Source organism: Sus scrofa, unplaced genomic scaffold (assembly GCF_000003025.6).
Source record: "Sus scrofa isolate TJ Tabasco breed Duroc unplaced genomic scaffold, Sscrofa11.1 Contig61, whole genome shotgun sequence".
In the NCBI taxonomy this organism is placed as follows: domain Eukaryota; kingdom Metazoa; phylum Chordata; class Mammalia; order Artiodactyla; family Suidae; genus Sus; species Sus scrofa.
Window position 1 is genome coordinate 60,664 of NW_018085264.1, and position 16,060 is coordinate 76,723.

At 40.6% G+C, this 16,060-nt stretch overlaps 2 protein-coding genes across 2 annotated transcripts; both read right to left on the reverse strand.

Moving 5' to 3' along the window:
- Positions 1–2,568: 2,568 nt before the first annotated feature.
- Positions 2,569–3,504, reverse strand: LOC100154493 (olfactory receptor 2G3-like). The gene has a single exon (XM_003128262.2). The coding sequence runs from the start codon at positions 3,502–3,504 to the stop codon at positions 2,569–2,571; it is 936 nt and encodes a 311-aa protein (XP_003128310.2).
- Positions 3,505–9,873: 6,369 nt separating this feature from the next.
- Positions 9,874–14,674, reverse strand: LOC110258993 (olfactory receptor 2G3-like). Its single transcript, XM_021082287.1, is given in 3 exon segments — positions 9,874–10,046; positions 10,049–10,812; positions 14,664–14,674. Coding segments are annotated over 3 exon segments (948 nt in total).
- Positions 14,675–16,060: the final 1,386 nt, after the last annotated feature.

Here is a 16,060-nt window from a genome sequence, read left to right on the forward strand (position 1 = left end):
GGTGCACTGTAATGTCTGGATAAGGATATCTTTGGTCAGGGTTTACATAGGAAAACTTTTTTCCCCAGACTGTTGGAAATTGGAAATGACAGAAATCAAGGCCAGAATTAGATGCCATAATTGAGTCACAATTATGAGATCACACTAGACTAATTGCTGTTGGCTTGTCAATGAAAAAAAAAAAAAAAGCATGTTTGATGAAATTAACTGACCCACATATTGGGTTAGATTTCAAAGCGGAACTCATTTGATTATCACCAGTGAACTTAGTAGAATATTAACAATGACTTGTGACAACCCACATAGGTTATGCCTGAAAAGCATGTATTTGTCATCAAGGCCACTCAGTCTGGCACCATGATTATCACCAGGTCAACAGAGTTTGTTAATGATAACTGACACTTACGGACTCCTTCCTATATGCCTTCTCACCATCTCCTAAAATACTTACAACAAAGCTCTGAGGTGGTCCCCGTTTTAGAAATGGAGAAATGAGGGTTGGAAATGTAAGTGATTTACCTGGAGTTATGCAGCTGGGAAATAAATGCTAGAGACAGAACAGAGGCTCTGATCTCTTTGAGTTCAAGTATTCTTTATGACCACACTACAATACCTATCCTTTGGAAATACCAATTTCAACCCTGTTGTCACATTAAAAGCAAAAGTGTCATACTTTTTTACCAAAAAAAGTGAGTGAAGTGAGTGAAGAAAATAAATCATGTTTTTTTTTTCCATATTATGAGGGCAAAAGGGGAACTTATTTTTACCATATTTCCCAAGGATTATTTTTTGATTCAGATATAAAATGGTAACAAATTTTCCATTCAGATATAAAATGGTAACTAATTATCGACTAGATAAATTCAATACTGTTGAAAGTGATAAGCATATATTAGATCAAAATAGGGAGAATACTATGATAGAAAAGTTAGAAGATTGAAAAGATGTTAAATGGAGTTCCTGGGTGGCCTAGCCCTTAAAAATCTGGCTTTGTGGCTGTGGAAACTTCTGCATGCCAAGGGTGCAGCCAAAAAAAAGGAAGAAAAAAATGTTAATTGACATATATTGATCACTTTTGGCAGCTGCTTTACTTATTGTTTTGTGCTGGTCTCAGCCTATGGATAATCAGTGTTGAGGGTGGATTGGCCCTTGGGGTTCTTACTATGATTGAAAATCTGGGGCTGCACCGTGAGGTCTCAGGTAGAGAGAGAGAGCAGGTCTGGGTTCTGCTTTTATTGGCACCAAAGGTGGGAGCTTGGGGTTTCTGGGTTCCATCTTTAGTGGTGAAAACATAAGAGCAGGAAGAGAAAATCAAGTGGTCCGAATTGTCGGTTACCTAAAATCAACCAAGATCTCTGAAACAAAGGACTCTGAGGGATGGGAGTTGGGGACAGCCTGGCTCTTTATCTTGTCCTGTGGGTGGCAATGGTTCTTTTTGAGATTGTCCCCTTTGAAGCAGATGCCTCCACAATCAAAGCTTAAGTCAGGCACTTGCATTACAAACCAATCACCAAACAAAAACTAGTAAGTTTACACCACACTTACTTTTTGATCTTTTAATCAACATAATGGTAAAGCTCATTCCTTTTTTTACTTGTAAATAAACATGGATACAAAAACTTCAGTAAAACCTGCACAAGCTCAAAAAGGAACTTTTGGAGTTAAAATCCAAATTCTCAGAGTTCCCGTTGTGATGCAGCAGTAACAAACCTGACTAGGATCCATGAGGACATAGGTTCGATCCCTGGCCCCGCTCAGTGGGTTAAGGATCCAGCATTTCTGTGGGTTGCAGTGTTGGTTTCAGATGTGGCTTGGATCTGGTGTTGTTATGGCCAGCAGCTGCAGCTCCAATTTGACCCCTAGCCCAGGAACATCCATATGCCACAGGAGTGGCCCTAAAGAGGCAAAAACAAACAAACAAACAAAACAAAAAACAAAAAACAAAAAAACACCCCAAAAAAAAAAAAACCCAAATTCTCTAGTCTAATCTCTCCACTGTACTCCACAAGGCAAGAAAGCTCTTTCTTGTGATCAACGGGAAATTGGTTTTAGAGAGTTGTTTCCAGGAATGGTTAGACTATTGATGGGAAGGAATAGAATGTAGAAGCAGCCAGGGAAATGATAAGCACATCATAAAAAGAATAACAGGGAGGGAAAGAAGGAAGCAACAAAAAGGAGAGAAAGAAAAGGATAACAAGGGAAAGGACAAAGGAGAAAAACAGAGTGGACCATGGAAAAAGGAAGGAAGGTGGAAGAAAAACACAGGCAGGGAGGGCAAGAACCAGAAATGATATGAATAATGGACATTTACAGGGTGTGAGGAGACATTGCCTTACGAAGGGCCCCAAAGAAGCCTGGGAAGGAGGATGAAGAGGACGGATAGTTCTGAGGCCAATAAAAGACAACCAGGCAAACCATGAAGATCGCATGTGCTCCTTGTAGAACAGTACATTTCTTTAGCGAAGGATTGTGCAAAATGACTCTTTTAGCCACACACACACACACACAACACACACACACACACCACACACACACGCAAGCTGATCCTTGTGGGCTCTGCTTTGTTTTTTATGAGCCCAAGTCCCTGCGAAATAGTCTTCTCATAGCTCCTTTCACATCTTTATTCCTCAGTGTGTAGATGAGAGGGTTGAGGGTTGGAGTCAGTACCGTGTAGAAGAGGGAGATGAATTTCCCAGAAGTATGGGCGTAAGAGCTGTTGGGCTGGATGTACACAGCGGTGATGGTCCCATAGAAGAGGGACACTACCATCACGTGGGATCCACATGTCCCCAGGGCTTTGCGCCAGGCCTGGACTGACTTGATCCTAGTAACTGCCTTGACGATGTGTCCATAGGACGTCAGTATCAGTGCTAAGGGCAAGAGGAGCAAGACCAGGGATGCAATGAATAGCTGGACCTCATTGGTGTGGATGTCCACACACGCAAGCTTAATCATGGAAGGCACCTCACAGAAGAAATGATGGAGCCGCCGGTGTCCACAGCGAGGCAGCCAGAGGGTGACAGTGCTCTGGATGACAGTGTTTCCTACTCCACTCAGCCATGCAACCCCTGCCAGGGCCTGGCACAGCCGTGGGTTCATCACAGCTGCATAGTGGAGAGGTTTGCAAACGGCAGCATGGCGGTCAAAAGCCATGACAGCCAGGAGAACACACTCAGTGGAGCCCAAAGCCAGGGAGACATAGAGCTGGACAGCACAGCCCAGGGCGGTTATGGTCTTGGCTGGTCCCCTGAGGTTCCACAGCAGCTGGGGGACAATACTGGTGGTAAAGCAGATATCAACTAGGGAGAGGTGGGTGAGGAAAAAGTACATGGGTGTTTTGAGATTAGGGTCAATGGAAGCGATCAGAATGATGACTGTGTTTCCCACCAGAGTCAGGAGGTATGATGCCAAAACAACCCCGAAGAGTATCTTTTCCAGGCTGGGCTGATCCGAGAAGCCCACCGGGATGATGTTGTCTTCAACAGTGCTACTGTTCGTGCCCATCACCCTGCTCAGAATAAGGAGGAAAACACTGTAGGAATTTAGAGGAAGGATGTAGCTTTGGCCTCTGGCCACAATATCAACCTCTTAAAATTACTCTTTGAAGCACTAACTCTGGGAGAAATTACCGTGCCCGGGAGAATAAATCTCGGCAGTCTCCTTTAGAAGCTGCGGCAAAGGACAGAAAGGTCAGACACTGTACAGAGAGGCACGTGAAGGCTCATGGTAGAAGAAGGAGTTTACTTTGGAGATAACTCATAGGAAAGTGAGATAAAATTTATCACAGGAAAAAATAAAGGAATAGAGAGAATATCAGAAGAATAAAATGCATTTGATTAATTGAGAGTTCATGTCAAATCATTCACACTAAATGGGGAAAACTCAGGGATACTGATGTGTAATATATGTACATAATATTTGTCAATAACATTTAACTTTTTCAACTATGATTTTGAAGTGAGCATTTTTTCCAGGATTTGCATTATATGCATGACCGTCAACTTCTGGAGAGGCATCATTTTTGAGAGGTTATTTTTTTATTTTTTATTTTATTTTTTATTATTTTTTTTTAATTTTCCCACTGTACAGCAAGGGGGTCAGGTTATCCTTACATGTATACATTACAATTACAGTTTTTCCCCCAAGGAGAGGTTATTTTTTGCAATAACTTCTGGAGAGGTTATTTTTCCTGTAAAATGGCAAACATTAGGCTATTGAAAGTAATAATATTAATATTTAGATCTAAATGTTTGGTCATTATAGGCACATAATTTCAAAAACATATTTCCTTTAAGGATTGGTTAACTCACTCAGACCACCGGCTGATTAGTGATGTAAATTCATGCTGTGTGTGGGGAACAAAACTCCTTGCTTCTTTGGTGAGTGGTGGTGAGGAAGGGAGTCAGCTTTCTTGTCTCACATGTTGAAAGAAGAGGTGGTTGAAGCTGAATGGAGGGAATGAGGCTCTGGGAAAGGAAAGCTCTTTGGTGGAGAAAGAAATGGCCTCAATGTACCTCAAGCCCACATCAAATTTTTTACCTTCTGGAAGACTAAAGAGGCCACAGTTTTAATGGGTTTGTTAAAAGTCAAACAGCTATAAATGCAAAGGTTTAAACTAAATTCACTGATGCAAAACATTCCCAAAGACTGTAACTGTATTTCACGTTCAAGACAAATAGGCACCTCTACTTGTCATCAATCGAAATCACTCAGGTTTCCAAATTCTTCCCTAGTAATAACTGCATACCCTAAAATTGTGATATTACTTGTTGTGAACATGAATTGTGGAATTGAAATAGATTCTCAGTGATCAATAACTTATCATGTAAACAGATATTTAGCAGAACCCAGGGGAAAGAAAATGAAGTCAAAGGACGAGTCAGGTGGGTGGTCTGGACGTGCAACAGCAGCATGAAGTCACTGAGTGATCACTCAAAACAGCGAACGAAAATCACAGTAAAATGAGACTACAAAAGAACTACTAAGGAACAAGCTCATTCACATTATACAGACGTATTTTGCTTATAGACACACTCACAGTGACATGCACAGCTATCCATGCACAAAACCACAAATATGCACATACACGCATAATTTCTTCCGTCCTCTTATTCGGGGTCAATTCCCATCTGTTTAACTACCCAGCGGTGGGGGGAGGTCTGGATCAAGAGACTTGGTTCAATACTCTTCAATCCAGGCTGCAGGTTGCTACCTTACCCTCTCCGTCAAATAAGAATTCCTCCTGTTTAACCCTCTCCCTACCTCCCCCCCCCACATAACAGTACTTCAACAGAAACGCCATGAAAGATCAATTCACAGTCGTGAACTGGTTCCACATTTACATGGATAATTGTAAGAATATGTTCCCTTTAGGCTTGTGGAAGGATTCTATTCCACTATGATGCAAAATTTACCATCGTCCATGCACCATGTGATCTCCTCTCACTTTAAGCCATAATCCCAATTTACTCTTACAAGTTAAGAGTCATAGGCATGGTGTCGATAGAAAATCAGGGCATCAATGGAAGTGAACGAGTTAAAAGAGAGGAAGTCTTCCAGATTTTTGTACACTGAGACTCCCACGGTGGTGGGAAAAAGAAGTCATAGAGTTCAAATTATTATTACCTTGAAATGCCAACTCGATGCCTAAAGCCCACGTACTGGTTGGAGGGACTGTTAGTTGAGATGGAGCACCCTGAAGATCAGCAAGGCAGGAGAAGCTAAGAGAGGTCACAGGACAATGAATCTGGGAAGATCCCAAGGACACAGATCTCCCAATGTGGCAATGAATATCAGGCTCTGTAGTATCCAGAGAAGAGCTGTCCCAGGAGATGCTTCTGAAAGATACTTTCACCCCTCTGATGTTTTTGGTTTCTCTCTAGGTCAAACCACAAAGATATATAAGTTCTGTCCCCATCCCCACCCATCACTGAGTTGTTCTCTCATTTCTGTCATATTCATGGTTTTTCTGATCATATATAATCTATGCATGTAGGTGCATATATATTTACAAATCTATCCTGTTAGCTCATATCTTCATATTTTATATCTTTTTACTTTTAGCCAGTTTGGCGGTATATATATCATGATTTCAATTTGTCCTCCCCTGATAGCTGATGACGTTAACTAGATTACCTCACATTTTCTAATTGCCTAATAATTGCCTAAAATCACGTGAATGTGAGAAACTAAAGAAAGCAGTCTTTGGCTACAGAGTCAAATAAACGTCACTGCCTAACTTCTGCTTTCCTCTCTGCAGAGTTTCACCCTGGCAAGTCCAGACACTATCCTTTTCAAGCTAGATGCACACGGAGGAAGATGCACACGATGGAAAGAAGAGGCTCTTAGAACACTCCAGCCCCCACTCCAGGGTTTCAGACAGGAATAGGCTCAAGATTTAAAGATTTACAAGCTTTATTTTTTATTTATTTTTATTTTTTATTTTTTGGGGGCCATTTCTTGGGGTGCTCCCTGGCATATGGAGATTCCCAGGCTAGGGGTCCAATCAGAAATGTAGCCGCTGGCTAGAGCCACAGCATCACAGGATCCGAGCTGGGTCTGTGACCTATACCACAGTTCACGGCAACGCCAGATCCTCAACCCACTGAGCGAAGCCAGGGATCGAACCAGCAACCTCATGGTTCCTAGTCAGATTCCTTAACCACTGTGCCACAACAGGAACTCTGAAAGATTTACAAGCTTTAAATGTAAGTTAAGTGTAGCCTGGCGTGGACATTTTAATTATTTACACAAGAATGCCTTATTACCACTAAAAGTGAACTTCTTTAACATTTGAAAATGACCCAAAATACTATGGCACTCTCTTATAATCCGGGAGCAGGGAAAGAGCAGTTATTGTTCTTCTGTTTTAATCATGCCCCATGGGTAGTCAGTATTACACCCCTACTGATAATAACATATCAGTAGGCAAATATGAACTGAGTTTTACTAGGTGCCAGACACTCTGCCAAGCATGCTGCAGGCATTAGCTCATTTACTGCCCACCACCCTATGAAGCTGGTACTGTTAGTCCACTCACTACAGATTTGGAAACTTTACCTTCCAGACGTTAAATAACTTGCTATGCAAATGAGAATCAAGGTTGCCCCAACTCTAGAGTCCATGACTTTATATAAAACAAATACTCTCCCAGAGACCTTAGGTAAGTCCAACCTCCTTAGTATAATACATAAATCCCTTTGTGATTTGGTCCTTTTTTAGTCTTCCATGTGTATCTCCCGTCATTCCCTAATATATTCTCTCTCCCCTGGCTATAGGAGTACTTGAATTCCTTGAAAGATCCTTTTATTCTCACATGTTTATTGATTAGTGCATGAAAGATGACTTGGCAATGCAGAGCAAGAGAGTACAATTGGGCAACCAGGACACATTTGTGAAAGATGAGACTTAAGTTGGACTTTGAGAAATAGCTATGGCATAACTTGCATATGGTATAAATTGTTTAAGTAATAAAAGGAAACACTGTTAGAAACTGCTGAGTGTGTAAGTATTAATTGAACTTAAGATGAATGGTAGCATGTTGGGGAAGATACGCAATGCATTAGATTAAGATGATGGAGACCTGGAATTTTGTGCTCTGCAGACTTAATTTTAAAAAAGAAACGGCAGGTCCGAATGGAGTCACTGTGCTAAGCCCTCAAAAGCAAACCAAGACTTACTTCCTAATCTAATTGCAGTTACGACCCCCTCCAGGAAGGTGGCATTTTCAGCTTAGCACCAATGAGGTAATGTAATGCAGAGTCTCCTTCACCCCCAGTTTACCTAAACCTGAAGCAATCCACTCTTTTCCCCTTTTGCCCATAAAAGCCTCTGATTTTGTACAGTTCTCCTTTCTATTAGGTAGGTGCCCAATTTATGATTCATTCAATAAAGCCAATTAAACTATCAGATTTGTCAGGTTGAATTCTTATTATTTAAACCTGCTAATCATTTGAAGCCATGTAAATGAGCAACGTAGAGCAATACATGGAAAATAATTTGATAGAGTAATTAAACTTGTCATGGAAGAAAACGAAAGTATGAAGAAAACCGTTTGCAGATTTTAGAAATTCGGTCATAGATAGCAACACTTTCCGTGCCTGGGAGCTAGAAGGGGAACTCCATGAGCTCCCTGGGCTGGGGTGAGGAGCTATGGCATGGTAGAGAGCATATCACACAAAGAGATGTGAAGTAAAGAGAGATTTGGGTTGGTCTTAGCACTTCCAGCAAACTGAAAAAGAGGTACAGTGTACAGGAGGATGCAAAGTAAAAGACGGTCACAAACCAACCAACCAAGCACAGGTTAAGGATGATGGAGGAAGAGTGTGAAGAGTCTGGAGGCTGTGGATCATCACACTGTTTCCGAAAGTGTGTTCACAACCTCTGAGACTTACCCGGCAATGACTAGTGCCCCATGAGTAGTTTTTAAAGAACTCTGCACGAGTGAATTTCTTGAAGTCTTACTGCAAACCCGTCGGGTAATTCAACTGAGGCACAAAGAGGTCAGTAAAGAGCAGAGGATTGTATGTAGCTAGTGCGTACAAAAGCCAAATTGCAAAGCAAGGCAGTCTGGCTTCAGAGCCCATGGATTTTACAATCACAAAGACACCAGGGGAAGAGTTACTGCATCGAATAGGACTGAATGCAAGATTTTGCCTAGTAGACCCTGGGTCCATCTGAAATTATAAAAGTTTTAGGTATCTCATTACATTAGGTAATTCTATATAAAATATTTGTAAAAACAAATATTTTTCTTTTTTCATAATTTTAGGTAGATTCACAGATCTGGTCCTTTACTATTTTTGTTCCTTTTTCCTTTTTTAAAATTAATATTTATTTATTTTATTAAAGTATAGTTGATTTAGAATGTTGTGCCAATGTCTGCTATACTGCTGTACTGCAAAGTGACTGAGTCATAATGTATGTTTATGTGTATTATATATATATATATTATTTTGTATTATTTTCTATCATGGTCTATCCCAGGAGAGTGGATATAGTTCCCTGTGCTATGTAGTAGGACCTTCCTATTCACTCTAATTGTAATAGTTTGCATCTACTGACCACAAACTCCCTTTACTATTTTAAAAAAGCCCACATTTTTAAGTTTTGTTGTATACATTTCTTGAATTGTGATACCATGTATAAAATATTTTAAATAATATTATACCAGGACTCTTTTACAAAGAAAATACTACAGTAGGAGTTTCCCATAGTGGCTCAGTGGTAACAACCCTGCCTAGTATCCATGAGGACGAAGGTATGATCCCTGGCCTCTATCAGTGGGTTAAGGATCCGGCAATGCTGTGAGCTGTGGTGTAGGTTACAGACACAGCTTGGATCTGGTTGCTGTGACTGTGCATCAGCCAGCAGCTACAGCTCCAATTTGTCCCCTGGCCTGGGAACTTCCATATGCCACAGGAGTGGCACGAAAAAGACAAAAAAAGAAAAAAGAAGAAGAAGAAGAAGAAAATACTACAGTAATTTCCTGACACGAGCATATACGTCTCAATTTTCTATTTGCATATTGAACACTATTTAATTCCCTAGTCAGATATGTAAGCACATATATATTGGGTAGATTACAGAATCTCCCGATCTGAACCTGTACTGCAGCCCTTCAAAGACGTTTAATAAAAGGAAGCGTGAGTATGTGTATACCACACATGCACTCATACATACATGAGGTTCCATGAGCTGTTCAAGTTGAATCTAAATGTGCTTCTTTTTTCTAAACCGTGTTAGCCACGTTACACTTAAATACAGACAGAGAAGTAAGCAACACACACACTTTCTACTTGGGAGGAGTGATTTAACCTTAGGTCTCTTTAATTACTTTCCACAACACAAAGTCGCTATTTCCCTGATTTTTCCTTAGGAACTTTGTCCTCTTCTCAGCAGTCTTCTCAGGGCTCCCTTCACATCCTTGTTCCGCAGAGTATATATCAGGGGGTTGAGTGTGGGGGTGACAACAGTATAAAAGAGTGTAAGGAACTTGCCCTGACTTCGGCCATAGGATCTCTTTGGTTGAATGTATATGGCGAGCTGGGCCCAAAGAAGAGGAACACCACCAGTAGATGGGAACCACAGGTCCCGAGAGCCTTGCGCCAAGCTTGGACGGACTTAATTTTCATCACGGCTTGGACAATGAATCCGTAGGAGACCAATATCAATGCCACAGGAAGAAGAAGGAGGACTAACGTGGCCACAAAAAGCTGGACTTCATTTGCTTGGATGTCCACGCAGGCCAACTTGACCATGGCGGGCACTTCACATAAGAAGTGGTGCAGGTGGCGGTGTCCACATCGAGGAAGCCGAAGGGTGATGGTTCCTTGGATGAGAGTGTTTCCTACTCCACTGAGCCATGCTACTCCTGCTAAGGCCTTGCAAAATGATGGGTGCATGATGCTAGTGTAATTAAGAGGTCTGCAGACTGCCACGTAGCGGTCAAATGCCATGATGGTAAGGAGAACACACTCAGTGGAGCCCAGGGACAGGGACACATAGAGTTGTATGGCACAGCCCACTGGCGTGATGGTCTTAGCTGGTCCCTTCAGGTTCCAGAGGAGCTGGGGGACGATGCTGGTGGTGAAGCAAAGGTCAAGAGAGGAGAGATTTGTGAGGAAGAAATACATAGGTGTGTGAAGTCTGCAGTCCAGGCAGGAGACCAGGATGATGGCTGTGTTGCCCAGGAGGGTCAAAAGATAGGATATCAACACCAACACGAAAAGGAGGACCTCCAATTGAGGCTGGTCTGAGAATCCAAGCAAAATAAAATCTCCCCCAGAGGTTTCATTGTTTTGTTCCATTAGTCTGTTCTTGTAAAAGAGAAAAATGGATATGGAATTCAGTTGAGGGAAATAGCACTATTACTATTCACTTATAATATTTCTAGTAAGTGCTTAAATTTTTTTTTCCTGGTGAATTTTCACAGAGAAAGAAAAAAAAGGCAATTATTAAAAAGGTAAATGTTTTTGGAGTTCCCATCATGGCTCATTGGAAACAAACCTGACTAATATCCATGAGGATGAAGGTTTGATCCCTGTCTTCACTCCGTGGGTTAAGAACCCGGCATTGCTGTGAGCTGTATTGTAGGTCACAGACTCGGCTCAGTTCCCCATGTTATTATGGCTGTGGTGTAGGCTGGCAGCTGCAGCTCTGATTCTACCCCTAGCCTGGGAACCTCCATATGCCATGGGTGTGGCACTAAAAAGACAAAAAACAAACAAACAAACAAAAAACTAAAAAACAAAAAAAACAAAAAGTATTTTTTAAAGCAAAAGCATTCTTTTGAGTCATCATTCTTGACTCAATAAATATTTGACCTATCCTCATTTTTTTCCATGTGACCCTCCTCTTTTTCCCATTTTTGGATAATTATTATTAAAGGTATTATTTTCAGAGAAAAAAAGAGACACTTTCAGTTTGGGTGGCTATATAGTTCTGTTAGTAGAAGTAGGAGAGAAAAGGGGGAGGAATGCTAAAGCTTATTTAAACACCCAATATGAAATGGATTATGAGTGATCACAGTTTCTGCAGAAATTACAAGGCAAAAGTAATGGATTACGGTGAGGTAGTGGATCAGAAAAACAAGTGGAAGATATTTTGCATCTTTTGTTACTCACAGACAAAGCAGGTTATGATACTGTTTCTTACAACCACTTCTCTGAGTAGAGTGTGATATAGGGTCAGCTGCAGGTGAATTTCAAGATACAGAGAAGCTAAATAAATAATTTTGTAAGTTATTTAGCAGCTGACATGATTCCTTACCACAAGTTTTGATATCTCAAAGTCGATGGGAAAAAAAGATATTTGTGATACATGCACATGAAACACAGATGCACAAGCTCAGATGTGCACACATTTGTTCAATTTTTGATACAATGTTAACATTTAGGCTTAAAAAGGTAAAAACTCACCATGCATACCCATTCAGACAAGGTACTGGTATTTCATAAATTCCCCAAAAGGCAAAATATGTCTTTACCACCCATTTTATCTTCTGCAGAACGAAGCCAACCTGGATAATAACATATGCCACCAGACCTTCACTTACTGTTTTTCAACAATACTGCCATCTGTACCCACACATTTTATGCTTTATCGTCAGTATTTTATTGAGTCATTTAGCTTTAGGAATAAGAAAAGCTAAATTTGTCAGTTTATTTGGGTATAGCTATACCTTTAAAAAGTAAAAGTGTATCTTAAATGGGATGTAGACAATGTTAAGATTTTAGTTTTTTAACTTTATTGAGGAATAATTGACAAATAAAATTATATGTACTTAAAGTGTACAACGTGTTAACTTGTTGTATGTATATACTGCAGAATGATGACCACGATCAGGAACATTAACTTAGGGAACTAGTTACCTCTTTTCTCTGGGTGTGGTGAGCATGCTTAGGATCTACTTCCAGCCACTTTCGAGTATGCCATGCCATGTTAATAGCTAAAGTCGCCATGCTGTACATTAGCTCCTCAGAACTTCTTCTTTTCTTTTTCTTTTTTGTCTTTTTAGGGCCACACCCGCAGCATATGGAGGTTCCCAGGCTAGGGGTCCAATTGGAGCTGTAGCCACTGGCTTAGTCCACAGCCACAGCAATGCCAGATCCAAGCCTAGCCTGCAACCTACACCACAGCTCATGGCAACTCCGGATCCTTAACCCACTGACCAAGGCCAGGGATCGAAACTGCATCCTCATGGATGTTGGTCAGATTGGTTTCCACTGAGCCACGATGGGAACTCCCTCAGAACTTATTCGTAACAGTTTGTTAACGATTTTTTTAAGGCTGCATCTGTGGCATATGGAAGTTCCTGTGCAGCAACGCGGGGATCTGAGCCGCATCTGCGACCTGTGCCACAGCTTGTGGCAATGTTGTATTCTTAACCCACTAAGCTAGGCCAGGGATCAAATCTGCATCCTCACAGACACTGTCAAGTTCTTAACCCACTGAGCCACTATGAGATTTCCAGCACTTATTCTTGTAACTAAAAATTTGTACCTTTTGACCTAGGTCCCCCATTTGTCCCCCCCCATCGCCTCCAGAACCCAGAGTTCTATTCTCTATTCTCCTTGTCTATGTACTTATTGTTTTAAATTCACTAGATCAGTGATATCATATAGTGTTTTCATACTTGTTGCAGCAAATGGCAGGATTTCCTTCTTTCTCATGGCTGAATACTAGGTAGACAGATGAGAGATGTTAGATAGATTGATAGATCTCATTTTCTTTAGCCATCCTTCCAGTGAAGAACATGTGGGTTATTTCCATCTCCTAACTATTGTGAATAATGGTGCAATTGCCATGGTGTGCAGCTGTCTCGTTGAGATACTGATTTCAATATTGTCAAATGTATCCAGGAATGGGATTGCTGGATCATAGGGTAGTTCATTTTTTAATTTTTTGAGGAATTGCCATACTGTTTTCCAGAATGGCTGTACTATTTTACATTACTACCAGGAGTATAAGTAAGTATAATATTAAATTTTAATATTTTAAAATCTAGAGCTAAATGTTTTTTTATTTCAAGCTAAACGTTTAAATTCGTATAGTTCATTCTACTAAGACAACTTGAAAATTATGCTATATAGAGTTCCACTTTCTGAATATTCTCTTATATTAATGCTATTTAATATAAAATACTAATTTATCCCACAGTGATGACTTGTAGCTTTAGTCATTAAAAGTCAGATTTCAGTAGTTTCAACAAATACTCAGATCAAATGCAAGCATAAGAAGTTATTCCCAGGAATTCCCATTGTGGTTCACTGGCTGCAAACCCAACTAGTATCCATGAGGATGAAGGTTCGATCCATAGCCTCACTCAGTGGGTTAAGGATCCAGTGTTGCCCAGAGCTGTAGTGTAGCTTGAAGCCAAAGCTCGTACTCTGTGTTGCTCTGGTTGTGACTGAGGTTGGCAAATGAAGCCCAATTTGGCCCCTAGCCTGGGAACTTCCATATCATGGGTGCAGCCCTAAAAAAAAAAAAAAAAAAAAAAAAAAAAAAAAAAAAAAAAAAAAAAAGAAGTTATTCCCATCACCTCTGGAGATAACATACTTTACATTCTTTTTTAAAAAATTTAGAATTCATTTCATGATTGATCCCTTTCAGAATATATCTTTCTAAAAATGAATGTACATGCTTCCCAACACAGATAAAGACATGTGTAGGAATTACCAGTTTGTAACTCAGTATCAAAATTCAGAATCACATAATTTAATGGAAAGTTAGATTCAAAAGCAACTTGAGAAACAAATTCTTGATTTTTAAGGTTTACAAAGAAGCATAACATGAATGTAGGTGCTTATGAGTGTCCTACTTAGTGTGTCAGAGTCAAAAATCATCTAAATATTCCTCCCATACCTTTTTATCACAATATTCGAACATGTTTTTGAAACATTTGGGTCTCAAGGAATTCTTCAAGGGGATTCTCATATTCCCACTCATTTCTTTTACTAACTTTCTACCCTGATTATGTTGAAGAATAACTTCACTCCCTCCCGCCCACTGAGAACCAGCTTATAAATCGAAGGTGAGATGTGCAGACATTTCCCTTCTTCAGTTCAAAGGGAAACACAGCTTGAAAAGAGCCTCTTAACGGGATCTGAGAGAGTGGCTGAAGATTAAGGTTTGACTATACACCTATTGTCTATCTATATAACTGTAGATACATGTGTGCATATTTTGAGTGTATGTTCCTTGAAAGGGGTTTCTGAACAGCATCTGAGGAGAATGATCAGAGGTTAGTGGATGTATGTGACTATACACATAAAATTTCAACCCACAACATAGGATTGAAGACAGCTATCACTCCAAATCCGAAACATGAAAAAAGGCTACCAAGTGCTATTTGGACAAAAGAAATACCTAGAGGAAAATTTTTCTCCTTTGCGCAAAAACTCCCAGACCTTTCTTTCCCTCATGCAGGTTTCTGACCATTTCCATGGTGAGAACACTGGTTCTATTTGACACAGATGCATAGAGGTCAGACCTCAGAAAGGACTCCTGAAAGGGAATCTCCAGGAGAGACAGAGTGAGTCATTCGAGCACCAGGCTGACTAATGTACCCGGAGGCCACTCAAGAGGGAGACAGATGCGGTGGCCTGAGAAACCAAGACAGGTTACTCACATCCGCTAGGTCACCCCTGCCCTGGCTTTGGCTTGGTCAGCACGCAGAAGAGAAGAGTGGTGACAAGACTTCAGCGTGTTACAATTGCTCCCCTGAAGCAGCTAGCACAGACCAATGCCTATGAGCTAGATGAAAGTACATGTTTCTTGAGCTGTAGTCCTCGGAGAAAATCAAATGAGAAAAAAATCAGAAGCACATAGGATATAGATGCTTAAGACCTGGGGGATCTGTATCTCCAAGTTGCTAATTAACCTGGCATTGTAGAGTGTCCAGAACAGGGCTGTCTCAAGAGAGAAGCATGAAGAAAGGCGTTTCCCAACTGGACATCTGTTTAATCACCAGAATATCACAAATTCTGTCACTCACACCCCAGCCCCCCCAATTTATGTGTTCTTATAATAGTCTTTCCTGGGGGTGAAGAAAAGAAAAAAAAACCTATGGCATTGCTCTCAGAATTTAGCTACATAATTGGATGAGTGAGACTTGCTTCTCTTTTGCAACCAGTGGTTTTCATGAACAAGAATAAATAATTTTCAATGTCAGTTGATATTAACCAGGGCACCAGTGCCTGAGGAACACTTTACTACAAGAATACACCAAGTTATCTGAATAAACTCCATAGTATTGGCCATTAAACATGTTTCTAATTTTACCCCATAAGTTAAACTGCTATGATGAACATTTTTATAACAAAGTGCAGGCTTTACAATGATCTTCTCATACAGTTCTGTACAGATAGAACGCTGCTAAATAGAACGGAGATGAAAACGTCCATATGCCTAAGAATCTCGGTGCATAAGAGAGCCCCCACTCATCCCAATTCGGTGATTCTTTCTGTCGTAAGATCTGCTAGGTAAAAAAGTACCTACCACGATGGCTTCTGATGTGCCTTATGGAAACCTTCCAAATACTAAGGTTGTGCAAGTGTTC

Coding starts and splice junctions, on each gene's coding strand:
- LOC100154493 (XM_003128262.2), bottom strand. CDS start 3,504: ATGGGCACGAACAGTAGCACTGTTGAAGACAACATCATCCCGGTGGGC.